The sequence below is a fragment of the Mchenga conophoros genome, linkage group LG3, assembly GCF_057382185.1.
Source record: "Mchenga conophoros isolate Kocher_MC1m ecotype Shallow Benthic linkage group LG3, M_conophoros_male_GT1.1, whole genome shotgun sequence".
Taxonomy (NCBI): Eukaryota; Metazoa; Chordata; class Actinopteri; order Cichliformes; family Cichlidae; genus Mchenga; species Mchenga conophoros.
Window position 1 is genome coordinate 21,210,253 of NC_140528.1, and position 27,863 is coordinate 21,238,115.

Consider the following 27,863-nt stretch of genomic DNA (forward strand, 5'->3'; position numbering starts at 1 on the left):
GACTAGATTTAGGACCAGGAACCACAACAGCTTCTTTCCAAAGAGAGGGCATGAACGATTTATTCAGAATAACCTAAAATATGGGACTGAGTTGTCTGTGACGGTTCTCAGTCATCCAGGTCATTGTAGACTAAGGAGCTTGCAAAGAAAAGCGTCTGGACTTCTTTGAGTTGCTTGAAGACGTTTCACCTCTCATCTGAGAAGCTTCTTCAGTTCTAAGGGTCAGTTGGTGGGGAGTCCCAGATTTAAACCCAGTGGGAGTTTCCCCCCAAAGAGGGACAAAGGACCCCCTGATGATCCTCTACGTAATCACATGAGCCAAGGTGTGAAAGCGGGTGGGGGTCCTAATCAGCCAGGGTTTCGGGTGAGCTCATTGTGAAACCTGGCCCCACCCTATCATGTGATTTCCTGAGGTCAGATGGCCCAGGATGTGAGTGGGCGTTAAGGCGTCTGGGGAGGGAACTCAAAACTGGATTATAGATTATTTATATTATATATTGATATTATTTATCTGAATATTTATTTATCATAACTCTGTTTCTACACTCACTTTATATGAGTGCTTGTTGTTTCTTGTATATTTGCTGCTATGACAACTCAGTTTCCCTCCTGGATTAATAAAGTTTCTCTGATTCTGAAATACAGTGAGCCATTATATTTGTAGTTTCTAACTAACAATATAAAGGCTCTGCAACCGATAGTGCCACAGCACGTCCCACTGGCAGCTGAAGGAGCTTTTATACAAAGGACTTTGTAATTGAAGCTTTATTTATACAGGTCGGCTCATTGAGACTCAATGTCTCATTTACAAGAGAGACCTGTTCCAGACACACATATTAAAATTACAACAATAAGAGAAAAGTTTGTGTAATGTACTCAGTCACATTAAAAACGAGAACAAGTTCCCAGAGATGGTTTCACAAAAACATGTGTACGTCTTTTGAAGTCTGCAAGTGAAATCAACGGAGAGCCTTAAATCCTTCGGTTATGTTTTCCATGAAGACGGAGCAGAAAAGGAGAACGCCTTCTTCCCAAGCTCTGCATGAACTGATGGAACAGTGAATGTAATGATGTCCTGAGACTGCAGGCTGTGACTAAACTGTTTGCCTAACATGTACTCTGATAAATAGGAGGCAGTAACCCAGAAACAGATTGATAGATAAAATGATACTAATGGACCATCCTGTGTAAGACCAATGAGGACCAGTTAACCAGAGAACACAGAGTATAGTGGTGTTCTTCTGTTGTAGAGAAAGATTAAAAATATAAGACACTGGCTCAGCTATGATATTTGCAGCCAAGTGCAAGAAGGAAGGAGAACGATTGTGAGGACGAGTTTCTGGTGTTGGGGCTATTCAAAGCCTTACAAACCTCTTCTACTGCGACAGGTGTGAAGGAAAAGGTATCAGTAAGCAGGAACTACGAGCAGAGTTGTGTGCAAGAGGTTTACCATCAGATACTGTGCTGAACAAAGAACAAGAAGCAACAAAGTGTTTGTTAAAGCAACATTTCAGTTTTGTCTGACACAGGAGTGGAGTCGATATTTAAGTGAGGAGGAAGCTCTGAGGAGTCACAGCTGGCAGAGACACTTTATAGTTTGCCAAAACCTCCTACGGTCGTTTGGACTGTCAGTCGTTAAAGTAAAAAATAGTTACATCTTGATGATGGAGGCAGTAATCCGATTACACAGCTAATGAAAACGTAGCCAATCAGCATCAGAGCCAGACTTCCTGCCCAGGCCTGGTTTCTCTCATGTAGGAGATCGGCCGGTACTGAACCAAACCAGGCCTGTCCCGACCTTTCACCCTGACCTGGCAAAAAGGGGCGTGTCTGTCCACAAAGTAGACACAACTCTCCTGTAAATGTTCCCAAACTGACATTGTCAGCCTGTTTAATACGACCCCAGTTCAAACTGATGCGGGCTCGGAGCGTGAGATTTTAGTGTTTCTCACAGCACCAACTACGCAGTGATCACTCAGGTCGTTGGCAAAAACTGCAGATGTGGAAAACTTACGCAGCATATTAGTTAAAAAAGGTCAATAAGAGCAGATTTATCTGGGTGTTTAGGATCAAGGCGTGTGAGGCTTTAAATAATTTGAGTCAGTTTTAAAAACAAGCAGCGTGCCTTAAAATCATCAGACACAGAAGAAAGCCAGTCCCAATGAAAATCATCCATCTGAAAGACGTCATTAAAATGCAGCTCAGATAAAAGTTGAACCAGAGACGGTGATGTGCTGGGGGAAGCAGGTGGAGGCTGATAGCAGCCAACAACAGTCTGATTTCCAAACAGATCAATAGTTAAGGCCAAGATTTCAAATGGCTGAGGTGCAGATGGAGAGAACAAGACTTGAGCAGCAAGACAGACCTTCACATAAACTTCCAGACCTCCGCCTTTTCTGGGACAGTCTGAGAGCTAAATGTTAAATCCATCAGTTGCTACGTTTTTATCCAGTAAAGATTTGGAAAGTCTCAGAAACAACAATGATACCAGCACCGCTTGAACAGCCCAGATTCCAATCATATCCATGTTAGGAAGCACACGACGTGATGCACGTGTAACCCAGACAGTTTTTAACATCTGCTGGTGTTTCACATTCAGCCAGAGGCCCAGGGTTAGGTTGGATACCAGACAATAATAAAAGCATCGTTATTAGACTCTAGAGCTCGTTTATAGCTGACACCACATGTAGAGTTTAAGTTCACACAGAGACGATGACATTTTTCTACAACCAGCAAACAATAAACAAGAAATGTAACAAGAGTTTCAGAAGAAGCTGTTTTACAGAGAAATGATTCCCTGAAGACAAAATTATTATTATCATCTTTATTTCTCCAGGTGAAAATTTAATTGAGATTAAAAATGTTGTTTTCAAGAGAGACCTGGCATCATGGCAGAAAGAGTCAGAAATACATCATAATTCAAACAAATACAAAATAGGAAAAACATCCTACATAAACTTCATAAAGTTTCATTAACAGACTTTGAACAATGGACTTCAAACTTCCCCCCAAAACAACAGAAACACATTTGAAGACAATGAATGACATTTATCCCTCTAAAGAAGGACTTAGACTACGATTTAATATGAATGAGAACATGTTCATAAATGGATGCAACCAAAGATTTCATCAATCCCTGATTTAGAGACAACAGAACGTTTGGTTTGATTTCACAAGATAAGAATGACGACTGAGTTGGAAGATTGTTTTACGTTTAGTCAAATCTTTCATACATAAAGTCGGATTACAAAATCATCCCCTAAGTTTGTTGTTTTATTCAAGGAATTGAAATTATAGAGAAAATCTGTGAAATGACTTAAAGAAAACAAACCACAAAAACTCTATGATGCTCTAAACCTCCTGGTTTAGGTCGGACACCTTTCTGATGATGAGTGCATCTAACATTTCCTCAGAAGTCAATGTGCCATATGATTGCATTAGCAATAAATCACACACTATATAGAACCACTTCATAGGATTATATTTGTGCACAGATGTTTGCAGCTATCAACGAATATTTATCAGCTATTTTGAAACAAAGAAAGACTTTTTATCCATAACAGCAAATGAACTGTACAACAGAAAATACAAATGCTATTTATGGTCTCCTCACAACAATGATAAGAAAAATAAACTGGGCTAATATGGCATGTTTGTTACTACAGAGACACACATGTTAATGTGATCTCTGGTCTCCTCTGAGTGGGAGTTATTATAACTGACTGTAAAAAGTCAGCACAAGGAAAATAAACTCCACCTAAACTTGGTTTATATCTGACCCAGACAGACTGCAGGTCATAACTTCTTACCTGAAGTTCAGTTCACCTGACACTCGGACCGGCAGCCGCCTCAGGTCTCTGCTCCTCCTGCCTCCCCTTTCCCTCATCCACCTGCTGCCTCTGTGGAAGCTCCGCCAAAGCCACCACCAAACAACTGACTTATTTTTACACATCGACCAGCATCCGGCCAATCCGCCATCTTTCATTGTTTATACCGTTACAAAAAAATAAAAAAACATCATCGGCCCATTAAAAACGAAAAATCACCATCAGTATGCCCGATGGCCAGTCCAGCTATGGTCGTGCCATCAGTTAACCCTTCACGTGGCAGCTGTGACACGCGTGCCCAGGGTTGCCGACCCCTGCTCTAAAGCATCTGATTTGGATTCCTGAGATCAAATATATTTCCCTTTGTGTTTGTTTTCTTCACATTTGTGGCTTTAATGTAGTGTTACATCCTGTTTGTTTGCTTCCATCTGTATACATGTCCAGATTCACTGTTATGTTTCTATTCTTACATTGCTGTGTGATCACTGTTCCCTCTGCTGACTGATGTGACCTTTTGTATCTCACACTGATACTTGTCATATTTGTATCTGCGCCTAAAAGATAAAAAGTTTTCCATGCTAAAACACAGCTCCACCTCCTGCAGTTCTCCCTCTGAACCACTAGATGTCTCTGTTATCTAAATGAAGACGTGCAGCACAGCAACCACAGCAGCGCTCAGATCACACGTGTCCTGTTATTATGTATAAAAGCATGAAACAGGTGAGACAGGTGGGATCAATATTAATGTTGTGGAAATATATGAAAAAGCAACAGAAGAGTGAAAACATTTTGTGTTTCTAGAAAGATCTTTCAGCTCACAGCTGCTCACAGACTGTATTTACAAGTGACAAACTGCAACTCTACAGTACATCTACAGTATATATCAAATATATTCTGTATTCAAATCTATTGAGTGATGTTTGAAAGTCTTTCCAGGTGAGTTTGATCCAGGAGGGTCTGAAGCCAGAGTCAGACAGAGACTGTGCAGAGACTGTAGAAGGACAGAGCAGCAGCAGAGCAGTCCAGATACACTGATGATCCTCTGTCAGATCCAGAGGGACACACAGGGATGATGCTGGACTCTACATTGTGTCTGACAGTGGAGCTGTTCTCAGAGCAGTTCACTCTGCAGCACTGACAGTCATCTGCACTTCTTCTCATTCCTCTGTCAGTCACTGCTGGATGAAGCTCTCCTCTCCACCTCCCAGTAACATGGCCCAGTCAGAGCGTCTCTACACACAAGCTGCTGCTGCTTCAACCTCTCTGGATCATCAGGACACAGCTCCTCCTCTCTCAGCACACACACCGTCCTGTTTACCATCACCACCTCCACCTGCAGAGAGAAGAAGGAAGAGCAGAGGAGATAAACGAGTGTTTCCAGAGACTCTTCATCAGCTGTCAGTCAGTGATGCAGCACATCCAGTATAAAGAGCAGCAGGGACTTCAGTGCTGGGACTGTACTAGGACTCATTGTTGCTTCACTTTTTCTAATCTTTGGATTTTTATTGAAGTTGATGAAAATGTTTTTCCCTCCTAGTTTGAGTTTGGACTTTCATTCATTAGAAGAACCTTGGTGTGTCCACTCTGAGCTCTGTAGGAACCCCAACAACAAGCCCAACAATCCAGATGGACGGTTCCAGCTGTTAACTGGAGGAATTCCATCCAAACATCTGCTCTCACTAAATTCTTCCTCACCTACAGACTGTGTTCTTCACTGCTTTAAACTTGGAAATGAATGCAGTCATTGGTCTGCGTGCTGCTTTGTTCAGAGAGCTGATTGGCTGTTGACAGTGTTTGATCAGAGCGTGTCAGCCGTTACCATGGTGACCATAAAGGTCAGAAACAGGAAGTGTTTGTGTCCAATCCTGAAGCCTGTCACCATTCTCCTCTCACAGCTTCACTGAGAAGCTGCAGCTTTACAGGAAACACTGGATCTTTGTTTCATACTGACTGTGTTTAGTACAATACTGCTGACAGCACCACCCACTCACTCCATCACTCTACTGACCTCAGAGTCTCCAGTCTGTAGTCTGGACTCTGCTGAAGATCAGACAGCTGCTTCACATCTGGATCCTTCAGGTTGTTTACGTACAGGTGCAGCTGTCTCAGATGGGAGGGGTTGGACTTCAGTGCTGCTGCCAGATAATCACAGCTGATCTTTGACAAACCACAGCCCCACAATCTGTATAAAGAATGAAAGATGTAAGTTTATTAGACAAAGTGTGAGCTTGAAATCATTCATTGTTTCATCATCTGTTCAGAGCTGAAGAAGGTTCAGAATGTAGAAGTTTAGAAAATGGAAACTCCAAACAGCTGAAGCCAACAGGAAGCAGCTTCAAACAGGAAACTGTGCAGAGTTTCAGACTATATGTCCTGATGCAGCCAGTTGGATTTTGGAGATTTGAATCTCTGTTCTGTGACTAAGTCCTTGAATCATTTCTTCCAGTTGGTCCAACAAGACAGACTAAGTGTTGGACATGTGTTGTGGCTCCATTAGGGGAGCTTCTAAATGTGATGTGATGGCCCCTCTGGGTCTGTCAGGTCACAGCACTGAAGAGAGCTCAAACTGGGCACACAGTTGTTCCAGTCTGGACCAAAGACTATATACTGGGACTGAGGGACTGCTTTGACTGCACCCACTGGGACTTTTTAAAGGCTCGTGTTCTCACTGAGATCATCGATTTCTACTTACATTTCTTTCTGGGAAAAATGGGGATTACTTTGGAAACAGGAAGTATTTTCCCCAATAAGCAGCCCTGGATTAGTAAATCACTCCAACATGTTCTCAGGCAGAAGAAGCTGTCTTGTTATGAGGGAGAGAAGAAAAAGATTGAGGCACAGAAACTTGTTGAAAGAGAGATAAAGCAGCTAAAATCAGGTGTAAAAGTAAAGCAGAGGATGAGCTGAATAAAGGACACTCAAGGCTGGCTTGGAAAGGAATGAAGTCCATGGTGGGGATGCAGGACAAGGAGCAAAGATGAATGTGATGCTGAATCAGCAGAAGACTTGGACTCATTTGATTCCAGCTTTGATATCATTGATTTCAATGAAGAGCTTTGTGATTGTAGCAAAGGGCTGGTAGCTCTGAGAGTCCCACTGATGAGGTGTTTGTCTGGAAATCTCTTAGTGGGACCACAGAGAGAAAAGCCCTGGTCCTGATGCTGTGGGAGGGAAATGATTGAAGTGTGCTGTGAGGAACTGACTGGGAGATTTTCACACATTTTCCAGTCCTCCTTGGAACAACAGGAAGTTCCCAGCATATGGAAACAAAGGTTAAGTGTCCTATGGCACTCAGTGATGATGGTGCTGTGGCCCCACCACCTCCACCTCTTTGTAAAGGAACTAACTGTAATCTGAAGCTTCAAATGGGACTAAGACTTCCTCCACTAGGTGGCAGTGTCTGATGAGAAAGTGTTAGTGGAGCTGGCCTGGAGTCAAAAACAGGAAGATGCAGGATTTGGGCTGAAATGGGGAAAAGTGGTTCGCACTAGTGCCTTAAAGCAAGAAGGTTGTAGGTTGAAGCTTGTTGGCCTTTCTGTGGAGGTTGGATGTTCTCCCACAGTCCAATGAAATGCTGCTTAGGTTCATTGGTGCTTCTAAATTGGCTGTAGGTGTGGATGTGAGAGAGTGCTTCTCTGTCTCTCTCTGTTGGCCCTGTGATGGACTGCTCACCTGTGCAGGTGGACCACGCCTCTTGCCCTATGACAGCTAGGGCACAGGCTGCAGCCCTGTGAGCCTAAGCTGAATAAACAGTTAGCAAAAATGATCCATAGATGGCCTGAAATCCCCCAGTTAGCAGTTTGGTAGATAGCTATGACATGCTAATCCCATCCAGCAGCTGTATTCTACCTGTAAGCTGATCCCTGCTGAGCCAAAGCACTTTTTCATATACAAATTACAACCTTTAATAGAAACCTATTGGTCAGCATCTTATTAGCCTGCTGTTAGCTTCATTCCACAGAAAACTGAGAGAAACTAACAGAGTTGATAAAGAATAAAGAGAAATGTGCTGATTTAAAGCCTTTGAAGTGCTTCAGATGATCTCTGTCCACTTCTGTCCACTCATTCATTCATGTAAGCTTTCTAATGCAGCTTTGATCTTCACAGTCTGCTTCATGAAACTCATTCTAACCCTGAATGTCAGAGTGTTCCTCCTTCTCTTTCCCATCATTCATGCTGGCAGTGGAGGAGATTTGGATGTTGGACTGTGTTTTGGATGATGTGTGTATGTTTGTGTTGGACTGCTGTCTGTAAAGCAAACGCACATTTTGCTTTGGATTTCAGTGTCAGACAGACTTTAAGGTGGAATGAAGAGTTGGAGAGTTTCACAGTGAATTATCCAGTGGAGGATTTTTCTTCTTCTTTGAAGGTTTGAAATGTGAACATTGTTCTGCTGCAGTCAATGGACTAAACCAGAGAAGAAGAAAACAGACTTTACCATGAAGATCCTCAGTGTGGATCAGTATAATATCAGCCTGATGTCTGCAGTTTAGTGTCAGCACAACTTTCACATCATATTCATCTCAGCACAACTAAAACATGCTGACTGACCTCAGAGTTTCAAGTCCACATCCTGGACTCTCCAGGAAACCACACAGATGCTTCACTCCTGAATCCTGCAGCTTGTTGTTCAGGCTCAGGTCCAGCTGTCTCAGATGGGAGGGGTTGGACTTCAGTGCTGCTGCCAGATAATCACAGCTGATCTCTGACAAACCACAGCCCATCAATCTGTATAAAGAATGAAAGATGTAAGTTTATTAGACAAAGTGTGAGCTTGAAATCATTCAGTGTTTCATCATCTGTTCAGAGCTGAAGAAGGTTCAGAATGTAGAAGTTTAGAAAATGGAAACTCCAAACAGCTGACAGAGTTCATACGCCTTTGTCAGGGTCAAATTCAAGCAAGACCATGTGAAAATTAAAACACATCATCCTAGGTGAACTTAAACACCTTTGTTCCCCCTTTGTTAAGACATAGAAAAGTACACCACACAAAAATACTGCAAAAGGAAACGGTCGCCTTATATACATAGTGTATAAACTCAAAATGCACATTTCACTTCAAATTAAGATTAAGGCTTTGAACAGATCACATAGTTCAGTTCAACATATAAGACTTTAAGAATGCACAAGCATCTACTTAAAATCTATTTAATTGATCATCCATGATATTATTTTGTACAATTCCAATGTATTTTGTTCATCTCCCTTAAATAAACAGGCAGTCTTAAAGTATGAAATATTCATATACAAACACATATAAATGTGTGTACTGTCTCAGTGGCTGATAGTACCCCACAGGCCTCAGTGTGAGCTTGAAGACATTTATAATGTTTAAGTAGTTTAATGTGCAGGTGCTGACGATAAACACATTTTGAATGAAAGCCGGGGAACTTTGGTAGCACAGAAACAAGTGGCTATTCTTTGTGACTATATGGATCACTCACAATACCATTATTTCACACAAAGGCACCAAATTAATACTCAAAAAAGCTGCAGCAATACACACAAACATAAACAGTACTTGGTGACAACTTTGCTTTTAGCCTTTAACCCTTCTTGACTACTTTTGATGTGGCCTCTATATTTTACCTTTAAAAACAGTTTATCTTGCCAATCTGTTATTTTCTCATTTTGACCAACTGTATCAGCACAATTTATCTAAATTCAGACAAAATTTAAAATACAAGTAGAAAGTGATATTTTGACTGTAAAAACCACACACATGTTTAACGAATCATCTTCATAACTTGAAATGCAAATAGAGATTGTACATTTTTAAAAATACGCACACGTTTTGCAAACAACAAAGTTATATGGTACTATTTACCAAAAAATGCAGCCAAGGCTCAGACGTTTTTCATATAATCATTTCAAACTATTTACAGAACAATCAGGTGTCAAACAATAGTTTGTGTCACTCTAACACATATGAGAACAGCACAGGGATAAACCTGCAGGTCTGACAGCAGGTGTGTCACTCAGCGTTTACACTGCAATCTGCCTTTGTTGGCTTTAAGGCAGCAACTGTGACGATCACTAGTAGAACTGACACACAAAACAAAACAACAGCTACACACTAAATACACAAGACAACAAACTAACTTGAGACCAAACACGGTAAACGTCACAAATCTCTCACGTATCAAAACTCTCTCTCTCTTTCGCTCACTCGCTCTCTCTTGCCGGTCACTCCTAAAACTTCCCCCTTTTGCTAAACAACCAAATGTCATGTTTCCATATCATTTTTGATTGGTCGACATGGTACATTTTCCCACCTATAGGGCTTTGGAGCGTGATGTCACGGGAGATGGGCCACGCCCCCTTCCGCCATGACAGTAGGCCAGCCAAAGGATACCATTTCAGCTATGGATCGTACGTGTTGTGTTGTCGGTTGCAACGTTAGATCACACGATCGTGAAGGCAAGAAGCTGGATAACGGGCTCTCTTTTCATCGTTTTCCATCCTGGAGGCAACGTGAGGGATCCCATGTATCCGATATTACTAAACAAAGACGTCAGGCTTGGATTGCAGCGGTGAGACGAGCGGATATCGAGTTCTCTGCAATCCCCAGCTTTTTGTTGGTTTGCTCACGGCGTTTTCTTTCCGGTGAGTTCTAAATTAATTCATATCACTCTTGAAAGGCTTTTAGTGTTATTTTCAACGTGCTGCGGTCATAGATAATGAGATAAAACATGCTAATGTGTGATGCTGCAGAACCACATCATGTCGACTGAGTAGCTTATGATTTGGCATTATTGCAGGCAAACCAGCATATGAAATGGATGTAACAAATCCAGACTGGGAACCAACACTGCACATGGGGCATGACGACATACCTGTATCAGACTCGGACCGGCACTCAAGGCGTACGCAACGGAAGCGAAAAAGAGCACCCATCGGAGGTAAACAACCCCCCCCCCTCTAAAAACATACTAAATTGCTATCACTGTACACTAATCCGCACATAACTTCCAGATGAATCACACACCTGTCATTGGAATATTGGTGTACATTTACCTTATGTCTAATTTTATCTTACAGGCTTTCGTTATGCAGCTGCAGAGTCTGAAGGTGTGCCCCGTGCAGAAGTGATTGATGAAGATCTGACAGAAGACCAACAGCAAAATCACAATGTCATGGAGGCAGTGGACAGCAGTTGTGTTGGACAAGTGGAGGTTGAGGTACCAGCTGCAAATGTGGATATACTGAAGAAATGTAAACCTTTTAAAATGATGACAGATTACAAACTCTCAGCTGTGTCTGTAATCAAACCTCTGTAACTTTGCTTCACTTCAGCAGCATCAGCTCATGTTCACATGTTGATTCATGGTTTGCTTCAGTTTTTGATGGACTGCAGAATATTTTGAAGGTTATCTGCTATAAAAAGCCAGAACAGGAAAATCTGCTTCATGTGTTTCTGTTTGATCCTCAGTGACTTTGACACAAAGGCCTCTGCTGTGATGATCACACCTCTGATCAAGTCTCACAGTGTCAGCTTTGTTTTTATACATATGGATATGTGCTGATAAATGATCAGAGTTATAATATTTCCCACTGTCTGCTGTGTGCCGTGACCTTTGACCTGCTAAAGACAGTCAGCTGTGGATTATTCATTGTTGTGTCTGATACTTAGAACTGTGAGGAAGAACACTACACAGTTAATCAGGGTCCCCTCTCTCTGAATCAGGAAAGGTGGGCAGGCCGCGTGTGGGCCGCGGGCCATACGTTGAGTCTCACTGTTTGAAATGTGAACATTGTTCTGCTGCAGTCAATGGACTAAACCAGAGAAGAAGAAAACAGACTTTACCATGAAGATCCTCAGTGTGGATCAGTATAATATCAGCCTGATGTCTGCAGTTTAGTGTCAGCACAACTTTCACATCATATTCATCTCAGCACAACTAAAACATGCTGACTGACCTCAGAGTTTCAAGTCCACATCCTGGACTCTCCAGGAAACCACACAGATGCTTCACTCCTGAATCATGCAGCTTGTTGTTGGAGCTCAGGTCCAGCTGTCTCAGATGGGAGGGGTTGGACTTCAGTGCTGCTGCCAGATAATCACAGCTGATCTCTGACAAACCACAGTCCATCAATCTGTATAAAGAATGAAAGATGTAAGTTTATTAGACAAAGTGTGAGCTTGAAATCATTCAGTGTTTCATCATCTGTTCAGAGCTGAAGAAGGTTCAGAATGTAGAAGTTTAGAAAATGGAAACTCCAAACAGCTGACAGAGTTCATACGCCTTTGTCAGGGTCAAATTCAAGCAAGACCATGTGAAAATTAAAACACATCATCCTAGGTGAACTTAAACACCTTTGTTCCCCCTTTGTTAAGACATAGAAAAGTACACCACACAAAAATACTGCAAAAGGAAACGGTCGCCTTATATACATAGTGTATAAACTCAAAATGCACATTTCACTTCAAATTAAGATTAAGGCTTTGAACAGATCACATAGTTCAGTTCAACATATAAGACTTTAAGAATGCACAAGCATCTACTTAAAATCTATTTAATTGATCATCCATGATATTATTTTGTACAATTCCAATGTATTTTGTTCATCTCCCTTAAATAAACAGGCAGTCTTAAAGTATGAAATATTCATATACAAACACATATAAATGTGTGTACTGTCTCAGTGGCTGATAGTACCCCACAGGCCTCAGTGTGAGCTTGAAGACATTTATAATGTTTAAGTAGTTTAATGTGCAGGTGCTGACGATAAACACATTTTGAATGAAAGCCGGGGAACTTTGGTAGCACAGAAACAAGTGGCTATTCTTTGTGACTATATGGATCACTCACAATACCATTATTTCACACAAAGGCACCAAATTAATACTCAAAAAAGCTGCAGCAATACACACAAACATAAACAGTACTTGGTGACAACTTTGCTTTTAGCCTTTAACCCTTCTTGACTACTTTTGATGTGGCCTCTATATTTTACCTTTAAAAACAGTTTATCTTGCCAATCTGTTATTTTCTCATTTTGACCAACTGTATCAGCACAATTTATCTAAATTCAGACAAAATTTAAAATACAAGTAGAAAGTGATATTTTGACTGTAAAAACCACACACATGTTTAACGAATCATCTTCATAACTTGAAATGCAAATAGAGATTGTACATTTTTAAAAATACGCACACGTTTTGCAAACAACAAAGTTATATGGTACTATTTACCAAAAAATGCAGCCAAGGCTCAGACGTTTTTCATATAATCATTTCAAACTATTTACAGAACAATCAGGTGTCAAACAATAGTTTGTGTCACTCTAACACATATGAGAACAGCACAGGGATAAACCTGCAGGTCTGACAGCAGGTGTGTCACTCAGCGTTTACACTGCAATCTGCCTTTGTTGGCTTTAAGGCAGCAACTGTGACGATCACTAGTAGAACTGACACACAAAACAAAACAACAGCTACACACTAAATACACAAGACAACAAACTAACTTGAGACCAAACACGGTAAACGTCACAAATCTCTCACGTATCAAAACTCTCTCTCTCTTTCGCTCACTCGCTCTCTCTTGCCGGTCACTCCTAAAACTTCCCCCTTTTGCTAAACAACCAAATGTCATGTTTCCATATCATTTTTGATTGGTCGACATGGTACATTTTCCCACCTATAGGGCTTTGGAGCGTGATGTCACGGGAGATGGGCCACGCCCCCTTCCGCCATGACAGTAGGCCAGCCAAAGGATACCATTTCAGCTATGGATCGTACGTGTTGTGTTGTCGGTTGCAACGTTAGATCACACGATCGTGAAGGCAAGAAGCTGGATAACGGGCTCTCTTTTCATCGTTTTCCATCCTGGAGGCAACGTGAGGGATCCCATGTATCCGATATTACTAAACAAAGACGTCAGGCTTGGATTGCAGCGGTGAGACGAGCGGATATCGAGTTCTCTGCAATCCCCAGCTTTTTGTTGGTTTGCTCACGGCGTTTTCTTTCCGGTGAGTTCTAAATTAATTCATATCACTCTTGAAAGGCTTTTAGTGTTATTTTCAACGTGCTGCGGTCATAGATAATGAGATAAAACATGCTAATGTGTGATGCTGCAGAACCACATCATGTCGACTGAGTAGCTTATGATTTGGCATTATTGCAGGCAAACCAGCATATGAAATGGATGTAACAAATCCAGACTGGGAACCAACACTGCACATGGGGCATGACGACATACCTGTATCAGACTCGGACCGGCACTCAAGGCGTACGCAACGGAAGCGAAAAAGAGCACCCATCGGAGGTAAACAACCCCCCCCCCTCTAAAAACATACTAAATTGCTATCACTGTACACTAATCCGCACATAACTTCCAGATGAATCACACACCTGTCATTGGAATATTGGTGTACATTTACCTTATGTCTAATTTTATCTTACAGGCTTTCGTTATGCAGCTGCAGAGTCTGAAGGTGTGCCCCGTGCAGAAGTGATTGATGAAGATCTGACAGAAGACCAACAGCAAAATCACAATGTCATGGAGGCAGTGGACAGCAGTTGTGTTGGACAAGTGGAGGTTGAGGTACCAGCTGCAAATGTGGATATACTGAAGAAATGTAAACCTTTTAAAATGATGACAGATTACAAACTCTCAGCTGTGTCTGTAATCAAACCTCTGTAACTTTGCTTCACTTCAGCAGCATCAGCTCATGTTCACATGTTGATTCATGGTTTGCTTCAGTTTTTGATGGACTGCAGAATATTTTGAAGGTTATCTGCTATAAAAAGCCAGAACAGGAAAATCTGCTTCATGTGTTTCTGTTTGATCCTCAGTGACTTTGACACAAAGGCCTCTGCTGTGATGATCACACCTCTGATCAAGTCTCACAGTGTCAGCTTTGTTTTTATACATATGGATATGTGCTGATAAATGATCAGAGTTATAATATTTCCCACTGTCTGCTGTGTGCCGTGACCTTTGACCTGCTAAAGACAGTCAGCTGTGGATTATTCATTGTTGTGTCTGATACTTAGAACTGTGAGGAAGAACACTACACAGTTAATCAGGGTCCCCTCTCTCTGAATCAGGAAAGGTGGGCAGGCCGCGTGTGGGCCGCGGGCCATACGTTGAGTCTCACTGTTTGAAATGTGAACATTGTTCTGCTGCAGTCAATGGACTAAACCAGAGAAGAAGAAAACAGACTTTACCATGAAGATCCTCAGTGTGGATCAGTATAATATCAGCCTGATGTCTGCAGTTTAGTGTCAGCACAACTTTCACATCATATTCATCTCAGCACAACTAAAACATGCTGACTGACCTCAGAGTTTCAAGTCCACATCCTGGACTCTCCAGGAAACCACACAGATGCTTCACTCCTGAATCCTGCAGCTTGTTGTTGGAGCTCAGGTCCAGCTGTCTCAGATGGGAGGGGTTGGACTTCAGTGCTGCTGCCAGATAATCACAGCTGATCTCTGACAAACCACAGTCCATCAATCTGTATAAAGAATGAAAGATGTAAGTTTATTAGACAAAGTGTGAGCTTGAAATCATTCAGTGTTTCATCATCTGTTCAGAGCTGAAGAAGGTTCAGAATGTAGAAGTTTAGAAAATGGAAACTCCAAACAGCTGAAGCCAACAGGAAGCAGCTTCAAACAAACACAACAAGAGAAAAAACTCTGAATGTTTCACATTAAAGTCGTACATTTCTCATAAAAACAGGACAAAGACTTGAAAAAGTCGTGTTTTTCCTTCCAGGAACCACAAGGCTTCACTTTTAAAGGTGAAGTGTGAAAGAAATGGACATATTTGAAATCCAACACCTTTTTCCAGTCACATTATTAAAGCAGACAAACTACAAGCTCATTTTCATTCCAACAAGTCATCTTCTGACCTGGACTAACAACACTGGTCTCTATGTGCAGCTGGCTGTGAGACCAGTGCTCAGGGAGCGTCTACAAAGTGCAACACTGAAAGAACATCACACACTCATTTGCTTCCATCATCCAACCTGAAGAGGAAACAGAGACGCCTCCCCTTCAAAGTAAAAGCTGCTCCTTTTGGACACAGTATCAGAGAAAGTCTACAGTATAACATAGAAAAGACAGAACAAAGTTTTGGTTGTTTTAAATTGTGCAGAAATGAAACTACACTAAGCTCAATTATGTGACAGACATTTCATCCCATGTCAGTTTGGCCTCATCCTGGGCCGGATTATCCAGCACACACTCTGACCACAGGCCCAGGGGCCACGCACAGCTGGGCTCCATCCAAGAGACAGCAAACAAACCAACACAATAATAAAAAGCACCATGTGATCTTCTTACATCTTCAAGACAAACATAGTAAAAACATGAGCACATTTGTTTCCTGATAAAATGATGTGACAGGTAGAACAGAGTAAAGTGGTGGTGTTACAGCCTTTCTCCCCTCTGCTGCCGAGGCTGTTAGTCTCTCCCAAACTCAGCTACAGGACTTCCAAATGAATGAAAGCAGCAGAAGTGGCTTTACAAATGAAAGAGGAAGAGGAGAAGAAGAGGAGAGGGAGGCCACCCTGACCATCACTCCAGCTGAAAACATCACACTTCCATTAAAGTTGGTGAGGAAATGTTGAGCAGGATGAGCTGCTGGCTAATCTGGAGGCTGTAGCAGCAGCTCACAGTCACAGTGGGTTTCCACTCATGAAAAAGCTCTGGCTGCTTCATTTCTCATCTCATATCAGAGACTTTAATGCTTCACTGAAGCTGTACTGTGATGCTTCCATATCCCAGTGAGGCCTCCATAATGATTTCAGCTGTTCTGTACACACACTGTGTGCCCTGTATGGCTCAAAGTCTCTGCAGCCTGTTTTTATCTGCTATCATCAGATCTTCATCATCCTCATTCACATCCCTCACACACTCTACAGCCTCATCAGCACTGACTTCATCTTCACTGACTGATGGAGCACAACATGAACCTGTGGAGGCTGAAACACTGTCCTGTCAAACATCTCCCCGTCACCACTCCACTTCTGTCAGCCTTTAAATGAACCCTGCTCAAGTCTGTCACTTCTGTTTGGAGCCAAAAGAGGTTAAAGATTGTGTCACTACATTCTTGTCTAGAAAATATTAAAGTGTATTTGGTGACACACAAAAAAGGGTAAAAGTATAGTTTGGGTCCACACGTGTCCAAACCCTGGTGTGTAGGCCTACTTAGTATTGAGAAAAGCCCACTAAAAGAACGCCCACCAGACCAAAGCAATGGTTTTGACTTGATCAGCATTAACCCCGCCCCCTGACTTTGATGGGTGAAGCTGACAAATAAAATGTATTTATGAACAGCGATGCAGGGCCAGGAGTAGCAACGTGAATTAAATAAATACATCATTAAATAATTCATTAAATGTGTCAGTAAAATAATCAAAATAGAAAACAAACCAACAAAATATGTAATTAACTAATTTGAATTGTACATAAATACATAATGAATTATTTTAAATGAAATTAACTGATAATTAATTATCAATATATTTTTTTTAATTAATTATATACATTTTTAATTAATCACTGAAATAAATAATTCATTAGTGATGTATTTATTTAATACAACCATAAAATTATTGCTAGTTTAATCAAAATAAATTTAAGACATCAATATTAAAGGTTAAATTATGATAATGAATACATGCAACTATAACTGATGACGTAAGAATTTGGATTTTTTAAGCTAAAGCGAAGGTGCTGACTCACTTGGCATGTTAGGCTACGTTCACACTGCAGGTCTTAATGCTCAATTCCGATTCTTTGATCAAATCCGATTTTTCTATCTGCTCGTTCACACTACAAATAAAATGCGACAGCAAACGCGCTCTAGTGTGAACGCTCAAAGCAGCCCGCATGCGCAAAAGAAGATGTCACACACAACGTGCTCTGTTTAGACCCAGAGCAAACAATATTGTTTGACAGATGACCCTTAATATAAAGACTTCGGACTTTACGTTTCCCAATTTTTGCTTTAAGTTATTTTGTTATTTACATAATAATGTAGATAACCTAATAATGATCCTTATTGCTGTTTTAGAGGAGCGGTGCTTCAAAGGATAGCTGCAGATTTCTGTCAGAATCTGCAGATTATACAGTACAAATAAAAAGTTCACGTTTCTCCAACGTTGTCTTCCCAACAGTTTCACTGACATCTACACGGGATGGCCAGGAAGCGTTTGCGATGTCTTATCGGGCGCTGATAATTGGCGTCTGTCTTGTGTTGGTGACGTAAAAGACGGATTTAATGCGACATGACCGTTCAAACAGCAGTCGCTTTCTAAAACATCGGATATGTATCGGATTCAGTACCACATACGAAAGTGACCCAGATCGGATTTGAAAATATCGGATTTACGCCGTTCACACTGTCATAGCATGATCGGATATGGGTCGCATAGGGTCAAAAAAATCGGATTTGATGCGCTTTCGCCTGCAGTGTGAACGTAGCCTTACTCTCAAATCCTCCCTAATAACAAGAACATAATTACACTTTAGCCACAAGAGGGCAGCAGCATTAAGTCGCATGTATATAAAGGTACAGTGATTATATTACAGTGATTTTGACAAAAACAAAACAGAGGTTCATGGCAGTGTGTTTTTCATAACATACCAACCAAATTAAATAATAAAAACTTTATAACTTACAGAACTTTTTTAGAGGCTTTGACCACTGGCAGCAGCCTCAGAAGAGCCTCCTCTGAAGCAAAGTATTTCTTCAGGTCAAACACATCCAGATCTTTTTCTGATGACAGTAAGATGAAGACCAGAGCTGACCACTGAGCAGGAGACAGTTTATCTGTGGAGAGACGTCCTGAACTCAGGGACTGTTGGATCTCCTCCAGTAGAGAACGATCATTCAGTTCATTCAGACAGTGAAACAGATTGATGCTTTTCTCTGCAGACAGATTCTCACTGAGCTTCTCCTTGATGTACTGAACTGCTTCTTGATTGGTCTTTGAGCTACTTCCTGTCTGTGTCATGAGGCCTTGCAAACGAGTTTGATTAGTCTTCAGACCCAAGAGAAAACGAAGGAACAAGTCCAGGTGTCCATTGGGGCTCTGTAAGGCCTTGTCCACAGCACACTGGTAGAAGTATTTCTCTGTCTGAGAGCTTGTTTGTTGTTCTTCCAGCAGATTGAGTCCAGAGTTGATGAAGGTCAGGTGGACATGAAGAGCAGCCAGAAACTCCTGAACACTGAGATGAACAAAGCAGAACACCTTGTTCTGGTACAGTTGTTTCTCCTCTTTAAAGATCTGTGTGAACACTCCTGAGTACACTGAGGCTGCTCTGATATCGATGCCACACTCTGTCAGGTCTGGTTCATAGAAGATCAGGTTTCCTTTCTGCAGCTGATCAAAAGCCAGTTTTCCCAGTGACTCAATCATCTTCCTGCTCTCTGGACTCCAGTGTGGATCTGTCTCAGCTCCTCCATCATATTTGACCTTCTTCACTTTGGCCTGAACCACCAGGAAGTGGATGTACATCTCAGTCAGGGTGTTGGGCAGCTCTCCTCCCTCTCTGGTTTCCAGCACATCCTCCAGAACTGTAGCAGTGATCCAGCAGAAGACTGGGATGTGACACATGATGTGGAGGCTTCGAGCTTTCTTGATGTGGGAGATGATCCTGCTGGCCTGCTTCTTATCTCTGAATCTCTTCCTGAAGTACTCCTCCTTCTGTGGTTCAGTGAACCCTCTGACCTCTGTCACCATGTCGACACACTGAGGAGGGATCTGATTGGCTGCTGCAGGTCGTGTTGTTATCCAAAGGCGAGCAGAAGGGAGCAGGTTCCCTCTGATGAGGTTTGTCAGCAGCTCATCCAATGAGGTGGACTTTCTTGTTTCAGTCAGGATTTTAGTTTTGTTGAAGTCCAAATTAAGTCGACACTCATCCAGACCATCAAGTATGAACACAACCTGGAAGTCTTCAAGCCTGCAGATTCCTGATTCGTTAGTTTGATTAAAGAAGTGATGAACAAGTTCCACCAAGCTGAACTTTTCCTCTTTCAGCACATTCAGCTCTCTGAAAGTGAATGGAAATATGAACTGGATGTCCTGGTTGGCTTTGTCTTCAGCCCAGTCCAGGCTGTATTTCTGTGTTAAGACTGTTTTCCCAATGCCAGCCACTCCCTTTGTCAGCACTGTTCTGATTGGTTCGTCTCTTCCTGGTGAGGCTTTAAAGATGTCTTCTTGTCTGATTGTTGTTTCTGGTCTGTCTGGTTTCCTGGATGCTGTTTCAATCTGTCTGACCTCATGTTCATCATTGACCTCTGCAGTCCCTCCCTCTGTGATTTCTACTTACATTTCTTTCTGGGAAAAATGGGGATTACTTTGGAAACAGGAAGTATTTTCCCCAATAAGCAGCCCTGGATTAGTAAATCACTCCAACATGTTCTCAGGCAGAAGAAGCTGTCTTGTTATGAGGGAGAGAAGAAAAAGATTGAGGCACAGAAACTTGTTGAAAGAGAGATAAAGCAGCTAAAATCAGGTGTAAAAGTAAAGCAGAGGATGAGCTGAATAAAGGACACTCAAGGCTGGCTTGGAAAGGAATGAAGTCCATGGTGGGGATGCAGGACAAGGAGCAAAGATGAATGTGATGCTGAATCAGCAGAAGACTTGGACTCATTTGATTCCAGCTTTGATATCATTGATTTCAATGAAGAGCTTTGTGATTGTAGCAAAGGGCTGGTAGCTCTGAGAGTCCCACTGATGAGGTGTTTGTGTGGAAATCTCTTAGTGGGACCACAGAGAGAAAAGCCCTGGTCCTGATGCTGTGGGAGGGAAATGATTGAAGTGTGCTGTGAGGAACTGACTGGGAGATTTTCACACATTTTCCAGTCCTCCTTGGAACAACAGGAAGTTCCCAGCATATGGAAACAAAGGTTAAGTGTCCTATGGCACTCAGTGATGATGGTGCTGTGGCCCCACCACCTCCACCTCTTTGTAAAGGAACTAACTGTAATCTGAAGCTTCAAATGGGACTAAGACTTCCTCCACTAGGTGGCAGTGTCTGATGAGAAAGTGTTAGTGGAGCTGGCCTGGAGTCAGAAACAGGAAGATGCAGGATTTGGGCTGAAATGGGGAAAAGTGGTTCGCACTAGTGCCTTAAAGCAAGAAGGTTGTAGGTTGAAGCTTGTTGGCCTTTCTGTGGAGGTTGGATGTTCTCCCACAGTCCAATGAAATGCTGCTTAGGTTCATTGGTGCTTCTAAATTGGCTGTAGGTGTGGATGTGAGAGAGTGCTTCTCTGTCTCTCTCTGTTGGCCCTGTGATGGACTGCTCACCTGTGCAGGTGGACCACGCCTCTTGCCCTATGACAGCTAGGGCACAGGCTGCAGCCCTGTGAGCCTAAGCTGAATAAACAGTTAGCAAAAATGATCCATAGATGGCCTGAAATCCCCCAGTTAGCAGTTTGGTAGATAGCTATGACATGCTAATCCCATCCAGCAGCTGTATTCTACCTGTAAGCTGATCCCTGCTGAGCCAAAGCACTTTTTCATATACAAATTACAACCTTTAATAGAAACCTATTGGTCAGCATCTTATTAGCCTGCTGTTAGCTTCATTCCACAGAAAACTGAGAGAAACTAACAGAGTTGATAAAGAATAAAGAGAAATGTGCTGATTTAAAGCCTTTGAAGTGCTTCAGATGATCTCTGTCCACTTCTGTCCACTCATTCATTCATGTAAGCTTTCTAATGCAGCTTTGATCTTCACAGTCTGCTTCATGAAACTCATTCTAACCCTGAATGTCAGAGTGTTCCTCCTTCTCTTTCCCATCATTCATGCTGGCAGTGGAGGAGATTTGGATGTTGGACTGTGTTTTGGATGATGTGTGTATGTTTGTGTTGGACTGCTGTCTGTAAAGCAAACGCACATTTTGCTTTGGATTTCAGTGTCAGACAGACTTTAAGGTGGAATGAAGAGTTGGAGAGTTTCACAGTGAATTATCCAGTGGAGGATTTTTCTTCTTCTTTGAAGGTTTGAAATGTGAACATTGTTCTGCTGCAGTCAATGGACTAAACCAGAGAAGAAGAAAACAGACTTTACCATGAAGATCCTCAGTGTGGATCAGTATAATATCAGCCTGATGTCTGCAGTTTAGTGTCAGCACAACTTTCACATCATATTCATCTCAGCACAACTAAAACATGCTGACTGACCTCAGAGTTTCAAGTCCACATCCTGGACTCTCCAGGAAACCACACAGATGCTTCACTCCTGAATCCTGCAGCTTGTTGTTCAGGCTCAGGTCCAGCTGTCTCAGATGGGAGGGGTTGGACTTCAGTGCTGCTGCCAGATAATCACAGCTGATCTCTGACAAACCACAGCCCATCAATCTGTATAAAGAATGAAAGATGTAAGTTTATTAGACAAAGTGTGAGCTTGAAATCATTCAGTGTTTCATCATCTGTTCAGAGCTGAAGAAGGTTCAGAATGTAGAAGTTTAGAAAATGGAAACTCCAAACAGCTGACAGAGTTCATACGCCTTTGTCAGGGTCAAATTCAAGCAAGACCATGTGAAAATTAAAACACATCATCCTAGGTGAACTTAAACACCTTTGTTCCCCTTTTGTTAAGACATAGAAAAGTACACCACACAAAAATACTGCAAAAGGAAACGGTCGCCTTATATACATAGTGTATAAACTCAAAATGCACATTTCACTTCAAATTAAGATTAAGGCTTTGAACAGATCACATAGTTCAGTTCAACATATAAGACTTTAAGAATGCACAAGCATCTACTTAAAATCTATTTAATTTATCATCCATGATATTATTTTGTACAATTCCAATGTATTTTGTTCATCTCCCTTAAATAAACAGGCAGTCTTAAAGTATGAAATATTCATATACAAACACATATAAATGTGTGTACTGTCTCAGTGGCTGATAGTACCCCACAGGCCTCAGTGTGAGCTTGAAGACATTTATAATGTTTAAGTAGTTTAATGTGCAGGTGCTGACGATAAACACATTTTGAATGAAAGCCGGGGAACTTTGGTAGCACAGAAACAAGTGGCTATTCTTTGTGACTATATGGATCACTCACAATACCATTATTTCACACAAAGGCACCAAATTAATACTCAAAAAAGCTGCAGCAATACACACAAATATAAACAGTACTTGGTGACAACTTTGCTTTTAGCCTTTAACCCTTCTTGACTACTTTTGATGTGGCCTCTATATTTTACCTTTAAAAACAGTTTATCTTGCCAATCTGTTATTTTCTCATTTTGACCAACTGTATCAGCACAATTTATCTAAATTCAGACAAAATTTAAAATACACATAGAAAGTGATATTTTGACTGTAAAAACCACACACATGTTTAACGAATCATCTTCATAACTTGAAATGCAAATAGAGATTGTACATTTTTAAAAATACGCACACGTTTTGCAAACAACAAAGTTATATGGTACTATTTACCAAAAAATGCAGCCAAGGCTCAGACGTTTTTCATATAATCATTTCAAACTATTTACAGAACAATCAGGTGTCAAACAATAGTTTGTGTCACTCTAACACATATGAGAACAGCACAGGGATAAACCTGCAGGTCTGACAGCAGGTGTGTCACTCAGCGTTTACACTGCAATCTGCCTTTGTTGGCTTTAAGGCAGCAACTGTGACGATCACTAGTAGAACTGACACACAAAACAAAACAACAGCTACACACTAAATACACAAGACAACAAACTAACTTGAGACCAAACACGGTAAACGTCACAAATCTCTCACGTATCAAAACTCTCTCTCTCTTTCGCTCACTCGCTCTCTCTTGCCGGTCACTCCTAAAACTTCCCCCTTTTGCTAAACAACCAAATGTCATGTTTCCATATCATTTTTGATTGGTCGACATGGTACATTTTCCCACCTATAGGGCTTTGGAGCGTGATGTCACGGGAGATGGGCCATGCCCCCTTCCGCCATGACAGTAGGCCAGCCAAAGGATACCATTTCAGCTATGGATCGTACGTGTTGTGTTGTCGGTTGCAACGTTAGATCACACGATCGTGAAGGCAAGAAGCTGGATAACGGGCTCTCTTTTCATCGTTTTCCGTCCTGGAGGCAACGTGAGGGATCCCATGTATCCGATATTACTAAACAAAGACGTCAGGCTTGGATTGCAGCGGTGAGACGAGCGGATATCGAGTTCTCTGCAATCCCCAGCTTTTTGTTGGTTTGCTCACGGCATTTTCTTTCCGGTGAGTTCTAAATTAATTCATATCACTCTTGAAAGGCTTTTAGTGTGATTTTCAACGTGCTGAGGTCATAGATAATGAGATAAAACATGCTAATGTGTGATGCTGCAGAACCACATCATGTCGACTGAGTAGCTTATGATTTGGCATTATTGCAGGCAAACCAGCATATGAAATGGATGTAACAAATCCAGACTGGGAACCAACACTGCACATGGGGCATGACGACATACCTGTATCAGACTCGGACCGGCACTCAAGGCGTACGCAACGGAAGCGAAAAAGAGCACCCATCGGAGGTAAACAACCCCCCCCCCTCTAAAAACATACTAAATTGCTATCACTGTACACTAATCCGCACATAACTTCCAGATGAATCACACACCTGTCATTGGAATATTGGTGTACATTTACCTTATGTCTAATTTTATCTTACAGGCTTTCGTTATGCAGCTGCAGAGTCTGAAGGTGTGCCCCGTGCAGAAGTGATTGATGAAGATCTGACAGAAGACCAACAGCAAAATCACAATGTCATGGAGGCAGTGGACAGCAGTTGTGTTGGACAAGTGGAGGTTGAGGTACCAGCTGCAAATGTGGATATACTGAAGAAATGTAAACCTTTTAAAATGATGACAGATTACAAACTCTCAGCTGTGTCTGTAATCAAACCTCTGTAACTTTGCTTCACTTCAGCAGCATCAGCTCATGTTCACATGTTGATTCATGGTTTGCTTCAGTTTTTGATGGACTGCAGAATATTTTGAAGGTTATCTGCTATAAAAAGCCAGAACAGGAAAATCTGCTTCATGTGTTTCTGTTTGATCCTCAGTGACTTTGACACAAAGGCCTCTGCTGTGATGATCACACCTCTGATCAAGTCTCACAGTGTCAGCTTTGTTTTTATACATATGGATATGTGCTGATAAATGATCAGAGTTATAATATTTCCCACTGTCTGCTGTGTGCCGTGACCTTTGACCTGCTAAAGACAGTCAGCTGTGGATTATTCATTGTTGTGTCTGATACTTAGAACTGTGAGGAAGAACACTACACAGTTAATCAGGGTCCCCTCTCTCTGAATCAGGAAAGGTGGGCAGGCCGCGTGTGGGCCGCGGGCCATACGTTGAGTCTCACTGTTTGAAATGTGAACATTGTTCTGCTGCAGTCAATGGACTAAACCAGAGAAGAAGAAAACAGACTTTACCATGAAGATCCTCAGTGTGGATCAGTATAATATCAGCCTGATGTCTGCAGTTTAGTGTCAGCACAACTTTCACATCATATTCATCTCAGCACAACTAAAACATGCTGACTGACCCCAGAGTTTCAAGTCCACATCCTGGACTCTCCAGGAAACCACACAGATGCTTCACTCCTGAATCCTGCAGCTTGTTGTTGGAGCTCAGGTCCAGCTGTCTCAGATGGGAGGGGTTGGACTTCAGTGCTGCTGCCAGATAATCACAGCTGATCTCTGACAAACCACAGCTCTCCAATCTGTATAAAGAATGAAAGATGTAAGTTTATTAGACAAAGTGTGAGCTTGAAATCATTCAGTGTTTCATCATCTGTTCAGAGCTGAAGAAGGTTCAGAATGTAGAAGTTTAGAAAATGGAAACTCCAAACAGCTGAAGCCAACAGGAAGCAGCTTCAAACAAACACAACAAGAGAAAAAACTCTGAATGTTTCACATTAAAGTCGTACATTTATCATAAAAACAGGACAAAGACTTGAAAAAGTCGTGTTTTTCCTTCCAGGAACCACAAGGCTTCACTTTTAAAGGTGAAGTGTGAAAGAAATGGACATATTTGAAGTCCAACACCTTTTTCCAGTCACATTATTAAAGCAGACAAACTACAAGCTCATTTTCATTCCAACAAGTCATCTTCTGACCTGGACTAACAACACTGGTCTCTATGTGCAGCTGGCTGTGAGACCAGTGCTCAGGGAGCGTCTACAAAGTGCAACACTGAAAGAACATCACACACTCATTTGCTTCCATCATCCAACCTGAAGAGGAAACAGAGACGCCTCCCCTTCAAAGTAAAAGCTGCTCCTTTTGGACACAGTATCAAAGAAAGTCTACAGTATAACATAGAAAAGACAGAACAAAGTTTTGGTTGTTTTTAAATTGTGCAGAAATGAAACTACACTAAGCTCAATTATGTGACAGACATTTCATCCCATGTCAGTTTGGCCTCATCCTGGGCCGGATTATCCAGCACACACTCTGACCACAGGCCCAGGGGCCACGCACAGCTGGGCTCCATCCAAGAGACAGCAAACAAACCAACACAATAATAAAAAGCACCATGTGATCTTCTTACATCTTCAAGACAAACATAGTAAAAACATGAGCATATTTGTTTCCTGATAAAATGATGTGACAGGTAGAACAGAGTAAAGTGGTGGTGTTACAGCCTTTCTCCCCTCTGCTGCCGAGGCTGTTAGTCTCTCCCAAACTCAGCTACAGGACTTCCAAATGAATGAAAGCAGCAGAAGTGGCTTTACAAATGAAAGAGGAAGAGGAGAAGAAGAGGAGAGGGAGGCCACCCTGACCATCACTCCAGCTGAAAACATCACACTTCCATTAAAGTTGGTGAGGAAATGTTGAGCAGGATGAGCTGCTGGCTAATCTGGAGGCTGTAGCAGCAGCTCACAGTCACAGTGGGTTTCCACTCATGAAAAAGCTCTGGCTGCTTCATTTCTCATCTCATATCAGAGACTTTAATGCTTCACTGAAGCTGTACTGTGATGCTTCCATATCCCAGTGAGGCCTCCATAATGATTTCAGCTGTTCTGTACACACACTGTGTGCCCTGTATGGCTCAAAGTCTCTGCAGCCTGTTTTTATCTGCTATCATCAGATCTTCATCATCCTCATTCACATCCCTCACACACTCTACAGCCTCATCAGCACTGACTTCATCTTCACTGACTGATGGAGCACAACATGAACCTGTGGAGGCTGAAACACTGTCCTGTCAAACATCTCCCCGTCACCACTCCACTTCTGTCAGCCTTTAAATGAACCCTGCTCAAGTCTGTCACTTCTGTTTGGAGCCAAAAGAGGTTAAAGATTGTGTCACTACATTCTTGTCTAGAAAATATTAAAGTGTATTTGGTGACACACAAAAAAGGGTAAAAGTATAGTTTGGGTCCACACATGTCCAAACCCTGGTGTGTAGGCCTACTTAGTATTGAGAAAAGCCCACTAAAAGAACGCCCACCAGACCAAAGCAATGGTTTTGACTTGATCAGCATTAACCCCGCCCCCTGACTTTGATGGGTGAAGCTGACAAATAAAATGTATTTATGAACAGCGATGCAGGGCCAGGAGTAGCAACGTGAATTAAATAAATACATCATTAAATAATTCATTAAATGTGTCAGTAAAATAATCAAAATAGAAAACAAACCAACAAAATATGTAATTAACTAATTTGAATTGTACATAAATACATAATGAATTATTTTAAATGAAATTAACTGATAATTAATTATCAATATATTTTTTTTAATTAATTATATACATTTTTAATTAATCACTGAAATAAATAATTCATTAGTGATGTATTTATTTAATACAACCATAAAATTATTGCTAGTTTAATCAAAATAAATTTAAGACATCAATATTAAAGGTTAAATTATGATAATGAATACATGCAACTATAACTGATGACGTAAGAATTTGGATTTTTTAAGCTAAAGCGAAGGTGCTGACTCACTTGGCATGTTAGGCTACGTTCACACTGCAGGTCTTAATGCTCAATTCCGATTCTTTGATCAAATCCGATTTTTCTATCTGCTCGTTCACACTACAAATAAAATGCG

General features: G+C 41.5%; 1 protein-coding gene and 1 pseudogene across 1 annotated transcript; both read right to left on the minus strand.

Annotated features, from left to right (window-relative positions):
* LOC146577658 (carboxy-terminal kinesin 2-like) overlaps positions 1-27,863 on the minus strand; it is a 372,043-nt pseudogene that overhangs the window by 12,312 nt on the left and 331,868 nt on the right.
* Positions 4,470-27,764, minus strand: LOC146577659 (NACHT, LRR and PYD domains-containing protein 12-like). The gene is made up of 7 exons (XM_085269747.1): positions 27,758-27,764; positions 18,466-19,819; positions 15,117-15,293; positions 11,748-11,924; positions 8,379-8,555; positions 5,836-6,009; positions 4,470-5,160 (listed from the first exon to the last, which is right to left on the minus strand). The coding sequence occupies exons 1-7, from the start codon at positions 27,762-27,764 to the stop codon at positions 5,148-5,150; spliced, it is 2,079 nt and encodes a 692-aa protein (XP_085125873.1). The 3' UTR covers positions 4,470-5,147.

Coding starts and splice junctions, on each gene's coding strand:
- LOC146577659 (XM_085269747.1), bottom strand. Junction 15,294..18,465: donor AAAGCCTCTAAAAAAGTTCT/GTAAGTTATAAA, acceptor TTCTTTATACAG/ATTGATGGACTGTGGTTTGT. Junction 8,556..11,747: donor TGTGGACTTGAAACTCTGAG/GTCAGTCAGCAT, acceptor TTCTTTATACAG/ATTGATGGGCTGTGGTTTGT.